General features: G+C 43.2%; 1 protein-coding gene across 2 annotated transcripts in view; it reads right to left on the minus strand.

Annotated features, from left to right (window-relative positions):
• Positions 1-25,255, minus strand: part of LOC137375798 (slit homolog 3 protein-like) — a 909,976-nt gene that overhangs the window by 417,465 nt on the left and 467,256 nt on the right. For both annotated transcript variants that reach the window (XM_068043263.1, XM_068043262.1), the window contains 2 exons: positions 11,151-11,222; positions 346-509 (listed from right to left, as the gene is read on the minus strand). In XM_068043263.1, coding sequence (XP_067899364.1) covers positions 346-509; positions 11,151-11,222 — 236 coding nt within the window. The remainder of the gene's footprint in view (positions 1-345; positions 510-11,150; positions 11,223-25,255) is intronic.

A 25,255-nucleotide genomic window follows, 5' to 3' on the forward strand; every position in this document is an offset into this window, starting at 1 on the left:
CAGCAGAGTGAGCTTTACCTTGCATCTCTACAGTGCTGGCATTGGGTGCCCAAAATAGGAAAATGTTCCATTTCCCAGTGCAAATGCCCCTGAACTTGAAAAGCACAAAAGATTTAACAACTAAAACTGTGAAAAATTTCCACAAAAATGGAAATTCTTAAATCAGTCCTACAAATCCCGGGACAATTTCAAAGCAGCTATTGCTGCTTTTGAAAAAAGTATATTGATTAAAATGAAAGTCCAAGCCTTGAAAGTCTTTATGCAACCTACTGTGGGAATGAGCGACATTCACTTGTAAAAATAATAAATCAGTAAGAAAAAAAAAGGAAGCTTCTTAGCACTTACCACTACAGACAAATTCCTTCTTCGGAACATCAGCGATGTACAGGCCCCTGAGGTGAACGGGACCTGTGCACTGGGCATACTGCCCAATGGGACGTCGTTGGCGCAACCAGTCAGACAGCCAGGCCAAGTGACAGTTGCAGATCAGGCTGTTGGAGTGAAGCCGCCTGTGGAAGGATGAGGAGACCAGGTAAGGAAAAGTTAACAAACTCAAGTGCAGCCCTGTGCTTACACGCATACACAAGATATTCCATTCAGTTGAGTTGAGCAGGCAACCTCTAATCCTTTGATATTTGAAGAATATGTTATATTAATGAGTTACGTACTTGCTTTTAATTGCACCTCCCACAAAAAAAATCAAGTAGACATTACCAAACTATGGTGCTGAATATTAAAGAACGTACACAGCAACAGATCAGATCTTTCTTTTCATGCTGCACTGTGTGGAATAGGAAAATCCCCTCACTCAGTACTCGAGGGGCAGCTGAATTTCACTCCTTTGCATCCGATAGGAAATATCTGACACAAAAGCCCTCTGACAACTGCAATATCTTCTTTTTCACTTTCACTTGTGTTCCGAGTGTTGAACGTTCCACTCAAAATGTTCAACCTTTCAGCTCTCCAGTCAGACGTCTTTTACTGGTCGGTGGGGGTGGGGGAAGGGGTGACGATAATGACTGAAGTCAAGTGGCTGTTGCCATGCCAACCTATAAACAGACGCATTTCCTTTATAAAGACTGCTATTTGTCACTAACTTCTGCAGTCGCTCTCATTCACGTAAATGGTATTCTCCTTTCCACTCACTGATTTATGTTGCAGGCATAACTGATGTGCATTTAGATAAAATATAATTCACATTTTTCCAACTACCTTACTGCAAAGGCTGCAAAATGTAATGAGTCTATTACCAGGGGATGAGCATCAAGGAATATAATTTTCTTTTTCAATAATCTATTCAGAAAGCTGGCTGATTCAGACAGGTACAGGACAATCCAAACTTCTGTGCATTCCCCTGTGACTGCTCCATTGTATTTCTTGCACCTCTTTCTAAATACTGGTTTATCACTGTTTATCCTGCTCATCAGTCAGCCTGCCACTATGCTTCATGCTGGATTGCCAGCTTTGCAGCTTTGAAAGAACGAGTATTTTTCATAACTTTTCTTAACATTAAAAAAAGAACAAAGAATTTCAGTTTTCCTGGGCATCTTTATTTTGATTATTGTGATTAGATTCCTTTATTTTTAAAAAATGTTTGCCTATTTTGTTCCACACCCACCGCCACCCCCTTATCTTCTCCCGAAGGTGTTTACTCTTTTCTGGGGTACTTTATTCAAGTAGGCATTGTTCATGAATGTCAACAGGCTGTTTGACCAAGGGGAGCATCACTGGTAAGCCTGATTCTGTTCTTCCAACATCCACACACGAGCAATTTCCAGTCGTGCTCACTATCTAGCAATTAGGAGCAAGAGCCCTCAGCTTAGTTCCTTCATCTTTCATCTCAGGACACTGAAACCAATTGGAGCAACGCTACCACCAATCCAGTCAAAAGCAGCTCAATTCTGTACAATATTGATTTCTTTATTGATAAAAAGGTAGCAACAAGAAGATTTGCCAACCATCCATATTTTAAATGGACATTCATTCATTGAAATCTGTTTCCATTTTCCTCTTTGACCAAGCTTTTGGTTACCCATCCTAATATTCCCTTATGTGGCTCAGTGTCAAATTTCGTTTGATAATTGCTCCTGTGAAGTGCCTTGGAACATTTTGCTTGGCACTATATAAATGTTTGTTGTTGTTATTGTTGTCCGTGTTTGAATTTGGAAGTCAGCTGCACCTGCCCTGTTGTATCATATGGCTGCCATACCTCAGTGGGACTGGACTGGTGTGGCAGTGAGTGAGAGGTACAGGCACAATAGTTTTCATCATTACAACTAAATTTTTATTACCGTTGGCATTAGATGAAATCTGCTGCTCACATCAAATGTGCTTTTAAGTGGTGGTGTCTTTAACTCCAAGCTAAGATGACAGCAAATAATTTGACAATATTTACTGCAGAATTTACAGCAGAATACTGAAGAATTTGCTGCAAAGAGTTGTGAATTTGTAACTAGAACAGATTTAAAGCTGTGCAAATGGAACTAAAGGTGTACAAAGTCCAGACTCAAATTGCTGGAGGCTTCTGATCTTCCTAAACTTAAGTTCAAATCAGGTATCATCGCTCCGCATTTCATACAGTGCATTGCATTAGTTACACCATGCACACACAGGGCTGAATTTAATGAGGCTGCTGCCAGTCCTGGAAGTGAGCCCAGAAAAGGGTGCCGTTCCCATCCGTCAAGTGGGTGGCTGACCTACCGCAATCATGCGGTGGGTGGACATTTTGCATAGTGGAGGCGCTGGTCCCCCACCCAATCACATAGCGGGGCAGGAGGCGAGTTGCTGATTATGGCATCAGGTGACTCTGATGCAGGTACTGGCACCATAAATCAGTGATGGCCCCCCTGGAGAGCCATTGTCATCGCCGACAGTGGTGCTCTGAAATTTGGTGGCAGCTGATCCTAGTCTGTACACTCTCTGGTACAGGTGAGCCCTTCTTGTCATGGTCAGCTGCTGTTGCTCTTGTCATGGAGCTTCATGGATGGGCACAGCTGCCTGTTGCCCCTCCCTCCGTCGGAGATGCTGCACCCCGCAACAGAGCGGGAGACTACACCTTGGGTGCTGAATGGGCGCAATATCAGCAGTGTGCTGTTTCATTGGCCTCCTTGTCTGGAAAGACAATGGGTAAGCACCTAGAGGTGGTCAGTGGTTTGTGAAGCAAAAAAATGGGCGCAATATCAGCAGTGTGCTGTAGAGCGTGGTAAACACGTTAGTCAGGCGGCCCCTACTATTTTCAGCTGTGCGCCTCATTAACATTTTCCTGGCGAGCTTCTGGCACCCTCGGTTGCAGGTGAGGAGGAAACTTGTCCTTCTACTATAAATAGCCAGCCGGCCGGTGAGGCCTATTGAGGGAGAAGCTGATGCCGCCGGCGGTGAGGATGGGTGAGCAGCAGGCTGGAAGTATTTTCATGGGGCCTGGAGAAACACTCTAGCTCTCTTGGACCCACAGAGACCTTAAAAAAAAACAAATACTTACCTTTCAGGAGAGTCCTCTCGCGATCCCTATATGGCCCTCTGGTGAAGCCTCTTGATGCCTGGAAAAAGTGCGACTGCCATACATTGTGCATGTCTCTCCCATTTCTCCTGAAACTCGCTATTGGGGTCCCAGAACAGACTTAGAATCCTGATTTTCATATTTGAACAGACTGACTGCTTTAGGTGGGAATGGTGGGCGCCTTTTTAAATGTCTGCCTGAACTTTGGTTCAAGTGGGAAAATGGATACACAAGGTTCCCACCAGGTTTTCAACAGCTGGTCCCCATTCATCAGGCAAGAAACAAGCAACCGACAGTTGAAAGACTTCCTTATGGTATTTATCAAATGGCTGTTTGGGAATGATAGAATGTCTTACAATAATCCCAGCAGCTAACTTCCAAAAACAGGGAATGCAATTGAACTTGAAGGGGGGGGGGGGAATTGGGGGGTTCGGGGCCTTGTGGTTGTGGAGGTTCGGGGATTGGTGGAGGTGGGGGAAATCGGGTGTGTGGTGATGGGGGGAAATCAGGGCCTTGTTGTGATGGGGGGATCAGAGCCTGGTGGTGGTGGCGGAATCAGGGACTAGTTCGGGGATGAGGATAAATCGGAAACCCAGCTGAATGAAGTTAAACTTGAAAAACTGCACAATGAGGTATACAGTCTGCTTATCTTATTTAAAGTTCCAACCTACCTCTTTGAAGCAGGTTGGTTGTCCATCCACATTCCCGCCTCCGTAAAAGCCGGAAATGGGCAATTTGGAGGCGGGTTTGGGTCAGGAAACAGATTTCTGAGACTTTAAGCCGCTTTAAATCCCAGAACCACTCTTTTGTCTCAGTTAAAATTCAGCCTAATGTGTTTGTAGGGTGCAGAGGGAGGACTACACTGATCAGCGAATCAGGAAGCAAAAAGAATCTCTTCGGAGACACTATTGTAAACTCATTAAAATATCTAAGCACAAATTCACAGAGGCCCTGAGATAATATTAGATAACACAAAAACTAACACCACAGACAGACGAATTGCACACCAGCAAATTCAAACAATATACATGAATAAGATATTACATTAATTTTGATTTTAGTTAATAAGTGATATTACACTTGTTTCAAGGCTGAGAATGTACAATTTCTTTGTATCCTAAATTAAAAGCAACAATTCTGAGATTTCTTTTGCCATATTGCTAACTTTTCCAATTCTCAAGGGAGTCCAAGTGACAGTTGTCAGATTGCACAGAAGCACAGGCCAAGGAGTCATTCCTGACTTCAGTGCTTTCCCCACAGACCTACTTAGATATTCTATCCGGATTTCCTCAAAAAATAGTAGGTGTTCGCAAAGCTAATGCTGCTTCTGTGATAAAGGAGTACCTCAGTGACTGTAGAATTCCCCTCTTTGAGATGATGTTCATTTGCTGAAGAAACAAATTGCAGCTAACAGGACTGGATCTGCTGACCATTGAAGGTGTTGGCGTAAATACAGTTTTACCTGGTTTAGGACAAAGGCTTTAAGGACTGGAATCAGGATGAAGGGGAAAGAGATACTGATATTTCAACTATGCAGTGCAAACTTTCTCACCAATATGAGTATTGTCCAGTGGATGATACAGGCTTGTACACATTAATTTTGAGTGGAGCATGTACTGTCAGCAAAGGGAGAGGATAGGTCACAGTCCTAAGTGGACAGTAAGGGACATGTCATTATACTGACTTGATTTTCTATGCACATAGGAACAGGAGTAGGTCACATACCCACCTTTGCCCCACATTCCTTAATACCTTTAATTAACAAAAATCTATCAATCTCAGATTTAAACTGAACAATTGACTCAGCATCAACGACCATTTGTGGAAGAGAGTTCCAAATTTCTACCACCCCTTGTATGTATAAGTGTTTCCTAACTTTGCTTCTGAAACGTGTGACTCTAATGTTTAGGCTATGTCCCCCAGTCCTAGGTAACCCAACCTGCAGAAATAGTTTCTCTACTGTTTCCCCTTAATATCTTGAAAGCTTCAATCAAATCACCTTTAATCTTCTAAATTCCAGTGAATACAAACCTAATTTGTGTAATCTCTCCTCATAATTTAACCCTTGGAGTCCAGGTATCATTCTGGTAAATCTACGCTGCACTCCCTCCAAGGCCAATATATCCTTCCTAAGGTGTGGTGCTCAGACCTAACACAACACTCCAGGTGTGGTCTAATCAGGGCTTTGTATAGCTGTAGCATGACTCCTAACTCCTTGTATACCAGTTCTCTACACATAAAGGACAGCATTCCATTAGCCTTTTGATTATTTTCTGTTTGTGCCTGTTCAAGACATTTTATTGATCTATGTACCTGGACCACCTACCCCCACCCCCAACCCCGAGTCTCTTTGGACCTCCACTGTTTCTAGCTTTTCATCATTTAGAAAGTATCTATCCTTTTTAAGTTCAAAGTGGATGACCTCACATTGGCTAGATTAAAATTGATTTGCCACAGTTGTGCCCATTCACTTTATCTATCCATAGTTTTTGTAATTTTATACTTCCATCAACACTACTTACAATGCCGCCTATCTTTGTGCCATCAATAAACTTGGATATGCATCTCACTATCTCATCATCCAAGTAGTTAATAAATACAGTAAATAGCTGAGGCCCCAACACAAATCCCTGTGAGAAATCACGAGTCACATCCTGCTAATTAGAGTACCTGCCCATTATTCGTACTCTCTGTCTCCTGTCCCTCAGCCAATCTCTTATTCAGTTCAATAAGTTGCCTTCAATTCCATGAGCTTCAACTTTAACTATAGTCTCTTATGAGGGACTTTATAAAATAACATCCACAGACATTCCCCTGGCCACCTCTTTACAAAATTCAATCAGGTTTGTCAGGCATGACCTAACCTTTACAAATTCATGCTAACTCTCTCTCTGATCAGCTGAAAAAGTTCAAGATGTTTAGACACTCCCATCCTTAAATTATAGACTCTAGTAATTTCCCAAGGATACATGTTTGGCTATAGGGTCTATAATTCCTTGGTTTCCGTTTCTCACCTTTCTTAAATAGCTCAGTCGCATCTGCAATTTTTCAAACTAAGTCCTGAATCGAGAGAACATTGGAAGATTATATGTAGGGCGCCTGCATTGTTTTCATTTACTTTCTTTAAAACCTTGGGATGGAAACCATCTGGTCTTGGGGATTTGCCACTTTTTGGTGCCATTATTTTCTCCATTACTTTTAATTTTCTTATGCTAATTTTGGTGAGTGCACATCCCTGATTCAATATTAGTTTCCTTGGGCTGTCCTCCATGCTAACCTATTCCTCAACTGCAAATACACTCTCTCACAGGAACATGCAGGTCTAATGTTCTATTAGTGCTAACGGTGAGTCTCTGGGTAGATGGGTCCTTTCACTGACCACTGAGTTCCATTGGGCATCTTACCCAATAGGATTTTATTGAAGTATATGTTTTGCCAAATATTTCAGTTCAGAAATCAACATGATTTAATCAGAGTTAAGTTCCCAATTGAGGGAACTGCATTGTATAAAGTTGCATTTTTTAGTTTCATTCTAGGGATACAGGTGTCCCTGCCTTCTACTGGAACTGCTGCAGTCCATGTCGTGAAGGTACTCCCACAGTGCTGTTAGGTAGTATTTTCCAGGATTTGACCCAGCGACTATGAAGGAACAGCGATATTTGTTTAAATCAGGTTAGTATGTCACTTCGAGGTGATGGTGTTCACATGCACCTGCTGTCCTTGTAGGTGGCAGAGGTCAAGGTTTTGCAAGGTGCTGTCATAGAAGCCTTGGTGGGTTGCTGCAGTGCATCCTATAGACAGCACACACTGCAGCCATGATGCACTGGTGATAGAGAGAGTGGATGTTTAAGGTGTTGGATGGACTGCTTTGTTCTGCATGGAAAATGTTTCATTGACATTTATACAACTAATTGATTTTTACATTTAAAATATTTACACCTCCACCAAGCTAAACTATTTTTGGTTTGATAGGCAGAATTACATCAGAGCTCAATATATAGAATATACACCAAATAAGGTGTTAAAAACCAACATTTTCCTAGAGAATCATATCCCTAACTTACCCTTGAAAATGATTCTTATTCCTTCAACATTGTAGCTGAGCCTGCTTTAGAAGTTTCTAAATCTGCCACAGTTGTCAACCATGCTTTTGTATATGTAAGATACATTTCCTGCAATTAAGTTGATGGAAGGTTAGTTGCACCTGCAAATGTTAAGAAACTGCTGTCTCACTGCGCTGTCAGTATAATTATTTATTTTCATATGTAAAAGGCCTACATTCAAAGGCTGGATAGAGAGGAAATCTTCCCACATTGTGTTTAAGTAAATGTTGTAAGAAGCTGTTTGCACTTTGGAATGATTGAAGTGTTAAACTTTGGTATTTATGTGAAGGCAGGGAAGGAGTGAGGAAGAGAGAGATCATTGGGGGGATTAAGAGTTCGCAGGGGGAGATTGCAGGTCAGTATTCTATCATGGAAGGTTGAAGTTCAGATTGCTGGGGGTGCTGATGTTCAGTTTATGGGGAGGAATTGCTGGGTGGAAGCACTCCTGCTCCTCCTGGCCCACAAGCCATACTGTAAAGACACTTACCTCCTGGTTGTGGCAGCTCCCACCTCCATTTTGCTGCTGGGTTTCCCGAGCAGGCAAATTGCATTGCCACCAATGTGTTCAGTATAAGCGGTGGGAATTATACCAGTGAACATGAAGTCAATTACTTAATTGCTGACTAGGAGGAGCAACTAAACTGTATTGTAATGCAAAGAAGTTGGATTATTATCAGAGACAGTCATTAAAATAGAATATCGGTTGAGAGCAATTAGTAAACCTGAGCTTGCTTAACTGAAATAGGGACCAGAGAATTAATACTAGTCGGGTTAATGTAGTTATGAGGATTCCCTTCTAGCATGGTGGGATCCTTGATTCAGGGTGGTTCTGGGGATGTTAGGTCAGCAATTGTAAAAACCTTAACAGCCTTAACTGCCTGTGTAAATATACTATTCATTGCTACACAGAGGAAGGAGATAAGGGGAACTAAGACCAGACAAGGTGGTTGAGTCACCATGATGGAAACCTTGGAAGGATTGAGCTAACAGGAGACAGTTCTCTCATCAGACTGTAAACTCGTTATATGGTATAAGTGCTGGAATAATATGGTTATGGATTAATGACTGTCACAAAAATTGTAGCAAAACCAATTATAAATACATGCTGCAAACTTTGTATTATTGAGAAGTTCTTTGGGTGACCGAGAACTTCTCCCGGGCATGTTCGAAAATAAAGTCTTTCCTTATTTGAATCCCCTGGGCTCAAGGGTGGTCAACTTCACCACAACATTAACAAACCCAGTTACACCACCACTTATGTTAACCCAGTCATCTTACACACTATTGGAATTAGAAACTTCTGCTACCCAGTTCCTCTGATTAATTTACCATTTAAACAATAGCTTTCAAAATGAAAAAGAAATGGACTTGAATCTATGTTTTGAGTGCGGTCAAAGGATACTGTTGGTGACACTAAAATGTGCCTTACCACATTTAACTGCACAGATTTCCAGTCTATGTATACATGATTCATTCTGAAGCTGAAAGTCAGTTGTTTCTTAAGTTACCTTACTCAAGAAAGGAGACCTTACAAAGGATAGCAATCACTACCACCCCCATCACAAACAACGCAGAGAAATAAAGTCACGGATAAATGGAATCTAAAATGTCCAAAGAGAGATTATATTTATAGAGACAAACATGCTCCCTGAGCAGTCATTATGTCTTTTCTTACCATCACAAATGCTGGTTTGTGCAAGTGAGTGTTCAATCACATTGCTTCACTGAAATTAGTGGAGGAAGGAAATCAGAAGCATAAAAACACTATCACAAAGTCAAGCCATTTGATGGAGGACAGACAGCAGAGCCTTTACCAAGAGTGCCATTACTGGCCAGCATTGAATTAAATCTCCAGCGAACTCCTTTTTAGGCAGAGGTCACCACTTTGCAATGAACATAGCAGCAGAATTCAATCTGAAATGGCCCACTCTAATCCCCTTATATGATTTCCTTCCTTTCCTCATTTAATTACAGAAAGGAGATTAGTCAGCTCTGCTCCCTTGAGAGTCAGACGTTAAACAAACTCTGAAATTTTAAAAAAAACACAGGATTCTGCTGATCGGTCGATAGCAAGCAGGGACAGATCGATTGCAAACAGCCAGCAGACTATAGAGTAGCAATAAAACTTCTACCTAATAAGGTAAATTAGGCTGCACTACCAGTAATGTTTTTAAATCCAAGGACAAACCTGAGCTGCTGTCAATCCTGGGAATTGTCACCATCCCTTCATCTCACTTGTCATTTCTCCCTTATTTCTTTTTTGTCAGTCCAATACATTCAAATTCTACTCATTTCAGTCAAGAAAGTTAAGTTTTTGGTGCATTAAATATCTTTTGACCTGCCAATCATTGTAGAAACATAGGAAACAGTAGCAGGCCATTCAGCCCCTCAGGTCCATTCCCCTATTACATTGGATCATGATTGATCTGCACCTCAACTCCATTTGCCCATCTACACTTATATCTCTTGATACCCTTACCTAACAAAACATTGTGTTTCCATGCAAGAGACACATTTTGAGGCCAGCTAGGGGCATAACCCATCCAGTTTTGGACTGGGCTAGATCAGTTTTTGACTGATGCGCCAGCCTTATTCGGAAGAAAACCTGACAGTAAAAATTTAGAATTTTAAAATAGGAGTCCAATTTGTTTAATTTCCTTTTACGTCTCATGATGTGGAAACATTCAAATTTAATTATGATTTTCAATGGACTTTCATCAACAGTGAAGCAAATATCAGGGAATCCACGCCAGCCATCCACACCATCTGCCACCCTATCCAACCCCACACTGTCTGCTTAAAGACTTGGCAGAAAGTGGTAAAATATTATGGTTGACTAATGCTGGCATTGAAGATTCATTGAAAAATAGCAAGAGAAAGGTTAGAAGTGGCAGATACACAGAAGGAACAAGTAAAATTAAGATCTGCCATCCTTTAATTCTATTGATACCGAATTCCCTTCTTTCCCAGGATCTCAAAACTGAGTAATCCTTTAGCTCATTAAGATTTCCTTCTTTCTATGGTATGCAGGCTTGTAAAACTCACAATTCCTGTTATTTAATCACTTCTTCTTAATTTACCCTCATTTCATACCTTACTTCATACTCTCTACAATCTGGCTGGTGCTCTAGGTTCTTCATCTAGGTTTATCAATGTAGAAATAGTAATGCCATGAATCCAGAATCCTGACAGTCAACATCTGACACTCAGCATACTGATGCACCCCCGTACATACACAAAACTGATTATAACTAAAATCAAAGAATTTTACAGCAGAGAAGGGGGCCATTTGGCCCATGTAATCCGTGCTAGCTCTTTTAAGAGCTGTTCACTCCAACTCTTTTGCCATTTCCCCATACTTAAAAAAATCTATTCTTTTAAAAGCTGTTGTGGATTTCGCTGCCACTAATATTTCTGGTTCGGCTTTCATTGTTCCAAAAATTCCCTGCACAAAAAGATTCTTCGAACCTCTATTTTCATCCAAAATAAATGTTGGAGCCATCTGACACAGAATATTGAGTCCTTATACATGTGTACATATATATACTTACAAAGTCCTCAGTTTTGGCATGTGGTTGAAACTGGTCAATGGGATGAGACTGATGTTGTTATTGTTGAGGGTGCTGAAAGACAAAGCAACAAATTCAAATTTATCTCAGCTCAGTCTTACTAGAAAGGGGGAAAAAAGCACTGTGCAGTTAATGCCAATATCTGGACTGAGGTTGGTTGACCTCCCTATTTTAAAGGTTGCTGTTACCACTCACCTACTTCTCTTAGCCATGTATTGTTCTTAGGCCAAGAGACCCAACAGCTGACATGTTGCTGTGCCTCGGTCTATGTTATTCTGTAATGGGTAACTCAGTGATGTGTGATAGAGTGAAATGCCCCTCCATCCATCACTTAGGGAAGTGAGCAGCCCCTTGTACTGTAACTGTTTGCTAACAGGTTCAAGGATCAAACACAATGTAATCGCTGACTAGTCACAGGTGCTGTTATGGCGACACTGTTTTAGTCACATGCTAATTTTAGTGAAAAATGCCTTAAACACACTCACACCATACAGGTAAAATTATTTAATGTGGAACAAATATCTACCTCCATTCAGTAACCAAGGAATAAAAACACTCAAAACGTTTTTTAAAAATCCAAACACTCTGCTGTTTGTCTTACCATTTTACCAATAAGCGCACAAAAAAGTAAAAATTTACATGCACCTACCATGTGAATAAGAATACTGAGATTACAGGCCCAATGACAGTGTCTAACACTAATTTACTAACCAGAAATCCAATTAACCATATCTGGATTCCCAATTAGCCACGTGTATTGGACATCAATATTCTAGCAATACTCTGAGCTGTGCATATATCACTCTATTCATAGTGCTAACAAGGTGAATTGTTACGGGAAACGAGTAGCTAGTTTAGATACAGGGGATGCTTCTAAAACCCACACAAATTCGGTGGGGTCCTTCTTTACATAAACCTGTCAAGACCTGATGATGTCATCAAAACTCCACAACAACTTTAACTGGTGGTCTGAGCGGGGAAGCTACTGTGGTTTTCCTGCTAGGTGAAAACAGTGGGAAGACAGTGGGAAGAGGAGTAGGATCCAGAAGAGGCCCAAACAGCAACGTTTTTTTTATTTTCCTAGTGGGCCTGGAGGAGCACTGCTGCAGAAGTGAAAAGGTAGGGCCTTCTCTGCCACGCATGCATAACCCTTCCAAAGCTGATCCTGCCACCTACCGAGTGTCAGCAGGCAACATGTGGAACACAAAATGTTTGGTTGCTTCCTGTTGATATAACTTCAAGAATGGTGGGTAGTTGGCAAGCGTGATATAAGTGAGTTAAAATAACCCAGGGCTCATTTCTGGGGCAGTCGGTGAGTTTCCAACCTCACTACTTACTTGGGCAAAACGTGCGCAGTGTTCATTCTATTCATTCAGAGCTAATTACATTTCATTCTCTCTTGCCACAGAGAAGCAGGCGGAGTCAGCCTGTGGCTTCACTAGGATTGCAGGCTTCCCAACGCTGCAGGGTGCCATTGATTGCACGCACATTGCTTTGCGAGCCCGATGTGTCAACTCTGCCCTTACCTCAACCAAAAGGGATTCCACTCCCTTGATATCCAACTGGTATTTAACCATACTCAGAGAATAGTGCAGATCAATGCCTGGCATCCTGGCAGCTGCGCCATCTGCATTCAAACCACCATATGAAACCTGAAATTGACTACTAGGCGACAAGGACTATCCTTTGATGAAATGGCTTGTGACGCTGGTACACAATCAACACACACGTGGGTAGATTGCATATAATGAAAGCCATGCTGCCACACAATATATGATAGAGCAGATCACTGGGGCGATTAAACTTTGTTCCCACCAGCTGGATCACTCTGGAGGAGTCCTGCAGCATCTGCTTGACAAAAATGCTAAAATAAAAGCCACCACAAAATAAACATTTTCAACCAAATTCTTAAATCCAACAATGCCACGTTGAATACAATGTCAACTAATCACCATTGTGCCTTCACTTAGAGCCCATCTTGAGGGTGCCTTTGCCGGTGCTAGTGCTCCTAAGCAGTGCGACCCAGTGGCTGCAGCATAGCTGATTTTCATTGGGAGAGACAGCAGATGGCCTTGTAGGTCAACCTGGAGCAGCTCTGGTCCGAGAAGGCTGGACTCAAGACTGTACCATTTTGTCCTGGGTTTGCAGCAGTCTGGGCTGACTAGCTAGAACAGTGGTGGAGTGGCAGTGGTGGAAGGATGGACGCTGTCAACCTGAGACAGGACAGCAGGTTCGCTGTCCATGGAGCCACTGTCACTTCCCTCGGGGAGGTGCTTCAGCAATCCAAGTAATCTGCTGGAGAAGCAATTGCTGGACAGCTGAGAGTTTTTGAAAGCCGCTTTGAACACTGGTATCCACAACAATGACGACAGCTGTCTGAGCTTGCATGACAGCAAGCTGACATTGCATGACTTCAATTTGAGCATCCACCGCAGTTTCAAAACAGGTTTCAGTTGTGGGAACACCTTAAGAGCGGACCACCTTAGAAGGCTGTAAGTTAAGGTTACCAGAGGAAGTAATGTTGTGCATGACCAGGGAGTTGTGGGTGTAGCCCAAAAGTGTGAGACATGTGTAGTTGTGCTCGTTTTGTATATATATATTCTAGTTAAGTTATAATAACAATCCACTTATTATTTGGATATTACTTTGAACCCTTTTGATCTTATAGCCATTCACAAACCAAAGGAACAAGTAATATTATATGATGGCAATGTTTGGGATATATTTTTCTGAAGATCACCAAATATTACATTGCGGCATGAAGAACACACCAAGAGAGAACAAAGAACAGCAGGTTGCTTATCTGGAGTGACTGAAGATTCAGGTGGAGAGCAGATAGCAGGAGATCCCATAACAGTGCAGTGAGCTAGACTACACACAGGATTCCAGGAGATGTTGAAACTCTGTGAGTACAATAGACAATTTTCCAGGGGACCAGAGCTTTCAACTAATCTGGTAGTTGAAAAATTGGAAAAGAACTAGTTACAGCCATTACAGCTTTAGTTTTCCTTTTTTTTGCCTCATTAGTGGGGCCTAAGCTGAAAAGAGCAGGGCGAGCTCAATAGTGCATACTGGAGGTCCAACACAAAGTATAAGGCTGGCCGTGGCAGTTGCCGGTAATGCAAGCTGCAGCCGCTACAGAGAAAAAACTGCACTCTCAGTTTAAAAAATAATTGAACAGCTATGTAAACTAAGAAAACAGCTGTTGTCTCACTCTTAAAGGGGCAGGTCTGCAAAAACAAACCTGGTTTAAAAAAATAGAAAGCTGTATGTATAAGACTGAAAAACTGTAAAGCTGACAGCCTGTAAAAGAATTGTATGCCTGTGGAAAAGAAAACCTGTAAAAAGTCCTATACCCATAAAAAAGCAGGATCTCCCAGAAAATCAGTTTCAGATAGCCAACTATGGATTGGAAGGCATCGGACATAGTGTCTGAATTTAAACTGTTTCGAAACCAGATAGAACGGTGTTTCCTGGATCAAGAAGTGAGTGAACCAGAGAAACAAGCTATAAAAATCAGGATCACACTTGGCAATGAGGGCCTGCAATGGATCAATACATCTGGATTGTCAGCTGAGGATAAGAAAGACCCCAGCAAGCTATGGACCTTCCTGAAGGAGAAACTCGAGATAAAGTTCAATTTTCAAGTGCATAAGCTTGAGCTTATGACCTACTGGCAAAGGCAAGATGAGTCCATTGACCAGTTTATTGCAAGATGCCGAGACAAAGCTCAAGAATGTGACTTTGCAGTAATCACATCTATCCCACTAGAGGCCTTTCAAAAAGACCTGCTAGAAAAAAAGGGCACACCATTGATGTATTACTCAATGATGGAAGGAAATTGGAAGCCGTCATGGCTGGACACCAATAGTTACAAATTTTGGGGGTGGCTTCGACAATTAGTATGGTAACCAAGGCTCAGAAATCTGCTAAGCCTTGAGGTAAATGTGGCTTGATTCACCCAATTCACAGTTGTCCACCATACCAGGATGTGTGCATAGCTTGTGGCATGCGAGGACATCAGGCAAGGCAGTGCAGAAGGTTGAGCTCAGACATTGCATGCAAGAATGTTGGCAGATCACATGCAGAGAGAGTATCAGTAAGATAGGGTAGCAAACACAACAAAAGCTATGCCAACACAAAATAAAAGCCAAAGCAGGTACTTCAGGTCAGCAGAGAGACAGATTGTCAGAAGGACAATCAGTTAACTTGGATCAACATGTCAATGCTGTTACATAATCTGAGGCATTCGCTATGATCGGGATTATATGTCCACAGGAGAGTGGCAAGCATCAGCTCAGCGTAAAAATTGACACTGGAGCAAGTGCAAATATTCTGCCCATCATATACTGAAGGACACGTACTTAAAGAATGGGAATCTATGGTGCAACTCACCATTGCTAGGTTGACTGCCTACAATGGTTCTCCAATCAAGTGCATTGAAATGATAACTTTACAGTGCAGCTACGAGAGTTTCGAATGATTACCACAAATATTTTATATTGTAGACACAACTGGATCAGCTGTCACAGGACTTCCAGTATGCCAAGATTTACAAATCATCACAACACATGAGGTCAGCACCACACCGAAAGGTACGAAAGATTGCAACATGGACTGCATTAAGTCAGTTAGAGACCTGAAACTACTTTACCCTGACAAGTTTGATGCGATCGGTGATTTCAAGGATGATGCAATATTGCAAGTGAGGGAAGATGCAATTCCTACTATCAACACACCAAGGAAATGCAGCCTGCACATTCAAAAAAAGCTTAAGATGGAGCTGGATGAGATGAAACACAAGGGAGTGCACCAGCATTCCGATTGGTCAGCTCCATTACCTGTGTGCTGAAGAACGATGGCAATTTCAGGATTTGCTTGGACCCTCAATGACTGAATTTAGCCCTCAAGTGATGGCTGCATGAAATCCCAACCCTGAAGGAGCTGAATCCTAAGTTTACTGGTGATAAGTATTTTTCAAAACTCAACGCAAGGCATGACTACTGGTCTGTTCACTTAGCCAAGAAGTCCCAGCTACTCACAACTATTGGAATGCCATTCCGAAGATAATGTTTCAGACAGTTCCCGTTTGGTCTGTGTATCAGCCAGGACATTTACCATCAGTACATGGGCAGGATAACGGAAAATATCCTGGGCTGTATCTGTATAGCCCATGATATTGCGGGGATGGGGCGGACCAAGGCAGAGCATGACTGAAACTTGCATTTGCTAATGCTGGCTGCTCGCTGTGAGGGCCTGTATTTAATAGCAAGAAGTACCAGGTCAACGTTGGGCACATCAACTTGTCAAGAAGGTGCTTTCATTATTAATTTTGTTTTGAGGACTTGTGTTTAACAGATTGTGGAAAATACCTGAGAAGATGCCTGGCCATTTTTTTTTTAAAGGGTCGCTGGAAGGACACGTGGGACTTTGATTCAAAACAAACACTTACTGGAAGTCACATGGCTTAAGCTGAGTTAACAGGCAGAACCTTATAGACTATGGAATTGTTTGGACTTAGAGAAATCACATGTCTGGATTTATGACTGTCAAGAGTTTTGTTTTTGTTTTTGGATATTGTTTGGAGTTCAGTTGGAGTTGCAGCCTGCAGAAAGAGAGAAAAGCAACCAACCCATCCTGCTCCACCTCTTTGAGAAACCAGTGTGAGAGCTGGAGAAACTGATGCAGCATTTCTCCTGAGAAGCTTCTGAAAGACTTCCTCTCAACATCTCCCGAACGAACTGCTTCTGAAAAGATCCCAGTGACAACTGCATGTGTCTAGTGATACCCGTCTGTGTGTACCAGGATGCCCGACAGAAAGTCATCTGAACATTCCATACCTTATCCCTTTTCTTCAAGAATCGACAATAACCTGGCCAAAGTATTTTTTTGAAATGTTATCTCTGCAGAGCCAGTTTTTTCATTCTTCTTTACTTTTTTCTTTAACTGGTGTGCATGTGTGTTAGGATATTTTAGAAGGGTAGCTACTTATACTTTCATAGTTCAAACTGTGTGTCAATAAGCTTTGCATCTTTATTAAATAAGTCTCGTTTTATAATAAATCAAGAATTTTGTTGTTTATTAAAGAAACCTGGATGGCAGATTTTTATTCTGAAACTAATATGGATAAAGTATATAATTGGCCATATCGGTAACTGGGTAAAACGTTAAACATATGTTGTGACCAGTGGCATACTGGGACTAGTGAAAGACAGTGCATTCCTCCAACCTTGTCGTAACATATAATCGGGGGCATGGTCTGAGATAACCCAAAGCCAATGAAGTGCAATTGTATGTGGGGTAATAATAATTAAAAAGGGGAAAAGGAAAATGCCAGGTTTCTTGTGCATTAAAGTTTACGCCGGAATGGCTACTTTTGATGCAAGTGTGTTCGTGCAGCAATCTGGAATAAATTATAAGCAAAATACTGCGGATGCTGGAAATCTGAAACAAAAACAAGAAATGCTGGATTCACTCAGCAGGTCTGGCAGCATCTGTGGAAAGAGAAGCAGAGTTAACGTTTCGGGTCAGTGACCCTTCTTCGGAACTGACAAATATTAGAAAAGTCACAGATTATAAACTAGTGAGGTGGGGGTTGGGCAAGAGATAACAAAGGAGAAGGTGCAGATTGGACCAGGCCACATAGCTGCAATTATGATTCTTTAAAGGCGTTTTCTGCTGGCAAGCTGTTAAGCGTGGAGGAGCACTTGAAGGTAGATATTAAATCAAAAGCTCGGAAACCTGAAATTCAGAGACTAGTGGCCAGACAGCTGACAATTGAAGTAAAAGAGCCAGAGTGATGAGTAGAATCAGAAGACGACAAGGGGCTGGACTTTATGTTGCCACCGCGTGTACGGGGGCGGCTGTAAAAGATGGTGGACCGCACACACAAGTTTTACTCCAAGCAGCAGCCACGATCTTAAATGCGGCAGCTCATTAGCATGGCCGGTGCTGACAGCCAACCACCACCCCCCCCCCCTCAGATGACGTGGAGGGGGCAAGTGAGCCTTCCTCGGCAATGGCGTCTGGCGCCACTTTTAAAGGGCTTCAAGCCTTTAGAAGAAATGTTAAATTTTAAAGGGATAGAAGTGTTAAAATTTAATTTACACATTACATTACATCTGTACTGCCTTCGCCCACACCACCAAAGAATAATTGAGTCATTAGTAGGCCATTACCCACCCCGCAAAAAAAACATTGATGCATATTGCAACCTCTCCCCCCGACCTTTAATAACTTTAACCTTCAACCCCTTTCCAACTTTCCCTCCACTAATCCAAAGAGTTTGACCCCACTCCTCCCCTCTCAAACTGAGAAACCTACCGCCTTCCCCTTCCCCACAGGTGTTACGCCTCATTTTCCCAGATGGAGAGTTGATGGCGCGGCAGTGCCGGCCGCCAGGCTGAAGATCGCAGTGGCACTTCAGGAGGTGACGGGAATGTCATTAATGCAGCTAAGTTAATTGATTTGAATATTCAAATCCAGGTCCCGTCGTCGAGCGGCGGGGGGGCCGCCACGAGGCCTCGCCATTGCCAGCAAGCTCGGGATAGGCCCTGCCGGCATTGAGGTCGGTGGCGGGCCTCATCCGGGGCAATCTTCATGCCCCCCCACCCCCGCTATGGTTTCCAACATCAAGGCCCCTATAAAATCCAGCGCAAGGTAACACTGGCACAGATTCAGTTAGAATGGGCAAAGTTAGAACTAGAATTTCAGCGAGAGGAAAAGGAAAAAGAGCATTTCAAAGGGAACAAGCAGAGTGGCAGGAGAGAGAAAAGGAAAGAGAAAGAGGAAAAGGAAAAGCATTTCAGAAGCTGGAACCAGAATTTCAAAGGGAAAGAGAAAAGGAAAAAGGGAGGCAGGAGAGAGAAAGGGAATGCAAAGGATATTCCAATTGAAAAGGCTGGAACAAAAGAAGAAGGGTGCCCTTGACCCCAATGAAAGTGCTGATGAGGAAGAATCTGATTTCAACCCAGGACCCAGCGAGGAACTGTTTACATTTGTGCAAGCCCTCCCGAAGTTTGAGGAACGGGACCTAGAGGCATTTTTCACTTCTTTTGAAAAGATAGCTAACCAGATGAAGTGGCTGAAAGAAAACTGGGCACTGCTCATGCAAAGTGGGTTGATAGGTGGAGCTCATGAAGTTTATGCTATACTTTCTGAGGAGGCTCCTACAGATTATGAGGTGGCAAAAAAGGCAATTCTTGCTGCTTATGAGTTAGTTCCTGAAGCTTACAGTCAGAAATTTTGGAACCTCTGGAAACAGCCTGGGCAGACATATAGAATTTGAGAGGGTAAAGCAAATTAACTCTGCCTCTAAAGGCAGAGGTCACGCATGAGACCCTAAGAAAAATAGTTCTCCTGGAGGAATTTAAAAATTCAATCCCTCCATTAGTAAGAACCCCTGTAGAGAACCACAAAGTTTCAACAGCCAGACAGGCAGTTGAGATGGCTGATGATTATGAGCTTGTCCACAAGTCCAAACCATCTTTCCGTTACCCACCCCACAAACCCAAAATGGATAGAAGGTGGGAGGGTGAATGGAAGGCAAGTATCCAGGGACGAGGAAGGCCAACTAGGAACATACCTCGATCTCCTCCTCAGGCCAGAAAGGAAAGTGCTGAGGGTTGGAGTGAGGTCTGGACGCCTCAGTGTTTCCATTGCCACAACGTGTGACACCTTCGTGCAGACTGTTGAAAGTTACGGGGTAAACCCATGGGACTTATTGGGATACACAAGGCCAATGCAGAGAAAGAGGCCCTGAGCAACAGTACAACAGATCAAGCTGTAGCTCTGACTTCAGCTATAAGGCCAAGTAAAAAATGGCTGTGATTGCGTGTGTGTTAGGATATTTTAGATATTTATAGTCTCATATTTCAAATTGTGTTAATAAGCTGTACATCTTTATTGAATAAGTCTTGTTTTATAATAAATCAACAATTTTGTTGTTTATTGAAGAAACCTGGTTGGTGAATTGTTATTCTAAAACTAATATAGATAGAGCATATAATTGGCCGTATCAGTAACTGGGTAAAACCTTTAAATATATGTTGTGACCAGGGAAGTAGCGGAACTAGAGAAAGACAGTGCATTCCTTCAACCTTGGTCGTAACAAACTTCTTTGGGTCGATATATTCTGCCACAGGAATACACCCAGACCCAGATAAGATCGAAGATGTCAGAGCTATGCCAACTCCTCAGAACCATGAAGACCTACAACAGTGTCTAGGGCTGTTCAAAGTTTGGCCTTGTACATCCCTAATTTCACTGAATAAGCAGCACTACTTAGGGAACTGCTGCATAAAGATACCCCTTACTTGCTGCAGAAAGACCACCAGTAAGTTTTTGAGTCCTTTAAGTTAGCTCTGCCAAGTCAAGACAGCATGCTACAGTATTACAACCTGACCAAAGTGACTACACTCGAGGTTGACATATTCCAGAAGGGATTATGTGCCTGCATCATGCAGGAAGGGAAGCCAATCACCTTCATGTCCAAGAGTCTGTCACAAACCCAATCCAATTACTCTAACATCAAACATGAAACCTTAGCTCTTGTTTTTGGTATCGTTAGGTTTCACACCGACTTGCTCAAAACATTTTTTACCATGGAGACTGACCACAAGCCACTTGAAACCATATGGCGCAAACTGCTTATGAGTGCTCCTCCACTGTTGCAGAGGCTTTTGCTGAAGGTCCAGAGCTACAATTGTGGTGTCCTATATAAACCAGGAAGCAAAATAGTCACATCAGACTGCCTGAGCAGGTTGTGTAACCCATATAAATATGCAGTTGTCTCACTAGATCTGCAAGTCCACAGTCTGGATGCTGAGATTGAGGATGTCCTGAAGATCAACCTCATGAGTTTTGGACCCCACAAATGTGAGCAACTAAGAGATGAGATGGCACATGATCCTACCCTATTGTTGTTATGGAAAGTGATTGTAGAAAGATGGCCCGACACGATACAGGAAGTAAATAAACATCTACGCTGTTCCTGGCCATTGAGACGAGCTTGGTATATCACAAGGGGTGATTTTCAAAGGGGAACAAGTCCTGATACCCAAATCTCTGAATTCTGATATTTTAATCCAACTGCATCAAGGCATTTAGGAATCGATTGTACTAGACTCCTTGCCAGAGAGACAGTCTACTAGCCAGAAATCAACAGTGATGTTGAGTTGGTGGTGAAATCCTGTGAGGCATGTCAAAGTTGTCAGCCAAATCAAGAGAAGAAACCCTTGATTCCGCATGAACCACCTTTACATTCATAGGCGAAGATTGGGACAGACTTATTTCATGTGCCACGTGATGATTTCCTCCTTGTTACAGATTACTTCACCAAGTTTCCGATCATCAGGCGGATACGAGATACGTCAAGTGCAGTGGTTGCTGTTACGGTCAGTGTTCTGTTGAATCTATTTGGCATGCCAGAAACAATTAGCTCTGAATATGGGCCACAATATGCAGGAAGACCATTCCAAGACATAAAAGCAAAATACTGCAAATGCTGGAAATCTGAAATAAAAACAAGAAATGCTGGAAATACTCAGCAGGTCTGGCAGCATTTGTGGAGCGAGAAGCCACAGCATCTCTACAGATACTGCCAGACCTGCTGAATATTTCCAGCATTTCTTGTTTTTATTCCATTCCAACTCATGTTTGACAGGGGAGTCTGTCAAGTGACATCATCACCACATTATCCAAAGTCCAATGGCAGGGCTGAATACATGGTGTGCACCATCAAATCACTAATTTTAAAGTGTAGGGCAGACAGGACAAAATCTCCAGGTCCCAGTGCTGCAACTCCAAGCCATTCCATCGGACATGGGCTTACCATTGCCTGCAGAGTTGATGTTTTGAAGGCAGGTAAGAACTATCCTGCCCAGTCATCATCTCTCTAAGTTTTCCACAGTAAAAGACATACTTCTGTCTAAATAAGGAAAGGGGAAGGCATTGTATGACAGGCAAGCAGGATCAGAATTAGCTCGATTGTGAGTAGCAAAGAAGGTCAGAGTCCTCAATCATGCATCAGGAACTTGGTATCCTGTAGCTGTTGCCAGGATATGTGACCATCCCAGATCGTACGAGATCCAGACACCGAATGGTGCAATTTTCAGACGGAGTCCAAGTCAACTCAGAGAGCTGTACGACAACACTACATGTGACAACCCTATGGCATCACGGACCCGTTCAAAGACAAAGTCTGAAGATGAACATACAGAGGCTACAAGCACAGAGGAAGAACATGCTAACCAGAGTTCTGAGTCTCAGAGGAGTCATCAAGATGAGTTCAGCTCTGGGAAGAGGTTTACGATAACAAGATTGGGATGAATAAGCAAACTTCCTCAACATTTTTGAGAGTGTTAAACTTGCTTACTTGTAAATAATGTTTTGTTTTAATCGTGTACAGTTAGCTTGAACTGCAACATCATTGTATTGTGTATAAATGTTTTTATCTTTGGAACAAAGGGGAATGTTGTAGAATGACCTTCAGACCATCGTCTTAAGATGCTGTACGTGAAGGTCACCGGAGTAAATGATGTCGCGTCACACAAGACTAGGGAGTTGCAGGTGTAGCCCGACAGAGTGAGATGTGTGTAGATGTGCTTGTGTTGTAGCTGTATATATATATGTTCAAGTTAAGTTATAATAAAAACCCACTTATTCTTTGGTTATTTCTTGGAGTCCTGTGAATCTTACAACAGTTCCCATACCAAAGAAACAAGTAATATTGCAGCTTCTGCTTGTGCAGCAACCCCCCATCCCCCCCCACTGCACCGGATACAGCACCTCCCACTGCAACAAATGCAACACCTCCCACCGCACCAAATACAACAAATCCCACCGCACCAAATGCAGCACCTCCCACTGCACCAAACGTAGCACCTCCTACCGCACCAAACGCAGCGCCTCCCACCGTACCAAACGCAGTACCTCCCACTTCTCCAAATGCAGCACCTCCCTCTTCTCCAAACGCAGCACCTCCCACTGCACCAAACGCAGCACTGACCACTGCACCAAACGCAGCACTGCTACTGCACCAAATGCAGCCCCTCCTATTGCACCAAATGCAGCCCCTCCTATTGCACCAAATGCAGCACCTCCTACTGCATGAAGTACCATTTCTCCTACTGCAACAAGTGTAGCACCTCCGACTGCAGCAAATGCAACAGCTACTACTGTGCCAAGTAAACACCTTCTACTGCACCAACTACAACACCTTGTACCACCTCCCACTGCAACAATACAGCAACCCCCAATGGCATATACTGTCCCAAATACAGAAACACATACTGCACCAATTACAGCAATTCCTACTGCACCAAATACAAAACCTCTCACTGCATCAAATACAATACCCCCCACTGCACCGGATACAGCACCTCCCACTACACTAAATACAACACCTTGTAGCACCTCGCAATGCAACAATACAGCATCCCCCAATGGCACATACTGTACCAAATACAGAGAACAGCATACCGCACCAAATACAACACCTCCCACTGCACCAAATACACCACCTCCCACTGCACCAAACCATGCAGCACCTCCCACCACACCCAATACAGCATCTCCTACCGCACCAAATGAAGCAATTCCTAGTGCACCAAATACACCACCTCCCACTGCACCAAATACACCACCTCCCACTGCACCAAATACACCACCTCCCACTGCACCGAATACACCACCTCCAACTGCACCAAATACACCACCTCCTACTGCACGAAATACACCACCACCCACTGCAGCAAATGCCGCACATCCCACTGCAGCAAACGCAGCACCTCCAACTGCCTACCAAATGCAACACCTCCCACTGCCCACCAAATGCATCACCTCACACGGCAACAAATGCAGCACCTCCCACTGCGCTAAATGCAGCGCTAAATGCAGCACCTGCCATGGCGCCAAACGCAGCACCTCCCGCTGCGCCAAATGCAGCACCTGCCACTGCACCAAATGCCACACATCCGACGGCACCAAATGCCACATCACCCACTGCACTACATGCCGCACCTCCTACTGCACCAAATACAGCACATCCCACTGCATCAAATGCTGCACCTCCGACTGCACCAAATGCAGCAACTCCTACTGCACTAAATGCAGCACAGCTCAATGCACCAAATGCAGCACAGCCCAATGCACCAAATGCAGCACCTCCTACTGCACCAAATGCAGCACCTCCTACTGCACCAAATGCAGCAATCCCAACTGCACCAAATGCAGCACCTCCGACTGCATGAAGTACAACACCTCCTACTGCACCAAATACAACTGCTCCAACTGCAATAAGTGTAGCACTTCCAACTGCAGCAAATGCAACTGTTACTACTGTGCCAAGTAAACCCCTTCTACTGCACCAAATACAACACCTTGTAGCACCTTCCAGTGAAACAATACAGCATCCCCCAATGGCAGATACTGTACCAAATACAGAAATTCCTACTGCATCAAATACACCACCTCCTACTGCACAAAATGCAGCACCTCCTACTGCACCAAAGGCAGCACCTCCTATTGCACCAGAGGCAGCACCTCCTATTGCATCAGAGGCAGCACCTCCGACTGCACCATATACAGCACATCCCACATCATCAAATACAGCACCTCCCACTGCAACAAATGCTGCACCTCCCACTGCAACAAATGCAGCACCTCCTACTGCACCAAATGCTGCACCTCCCACTGCAACAAATGCAGCACCTCCTACTGCACCAAATGCAGCACCTCCGACTGCAGCAAGTACAAAATCTCCCACTGCGCAAAATAAACACCTCCTATTGCACCAAAAACAGCACCTTCTAATGCACCAAATACAACACCTTGCAGCACCTCCCACTGCAACAAAACAGCATCCCCCAATGGCACATACTCACCAAATAGAGAACCGCATACTGCACCAAATACAACGCCTACCACTACAACAATACAACCCCTCCTACTGCATCAAGTACAGCACCTCCCATTGCACGAGTTACAGCACATCCATCTGCACGAGATACAGCACCTCCCACTGCACCAAATACACCACCTCCCACTGCACCAAATACATCACCTCCCACTGCACCAAATACACCAGC

The sequence above is a fragment of the Heterodontus francisci genome, chromosome 12 (genome assembly GCF_036365525.1).
Source record: "Heterodontus francisci isolate sHetFra1 chromosome 12, sHetFra1.hap1, whole genome shotgun sequence".
NCBI lineage: Eukaryota > Metazoa > Chordata > Chondrichthyes > Heterodontiformes > Heterodontidae > Heterodontus > Heterodontus francisci.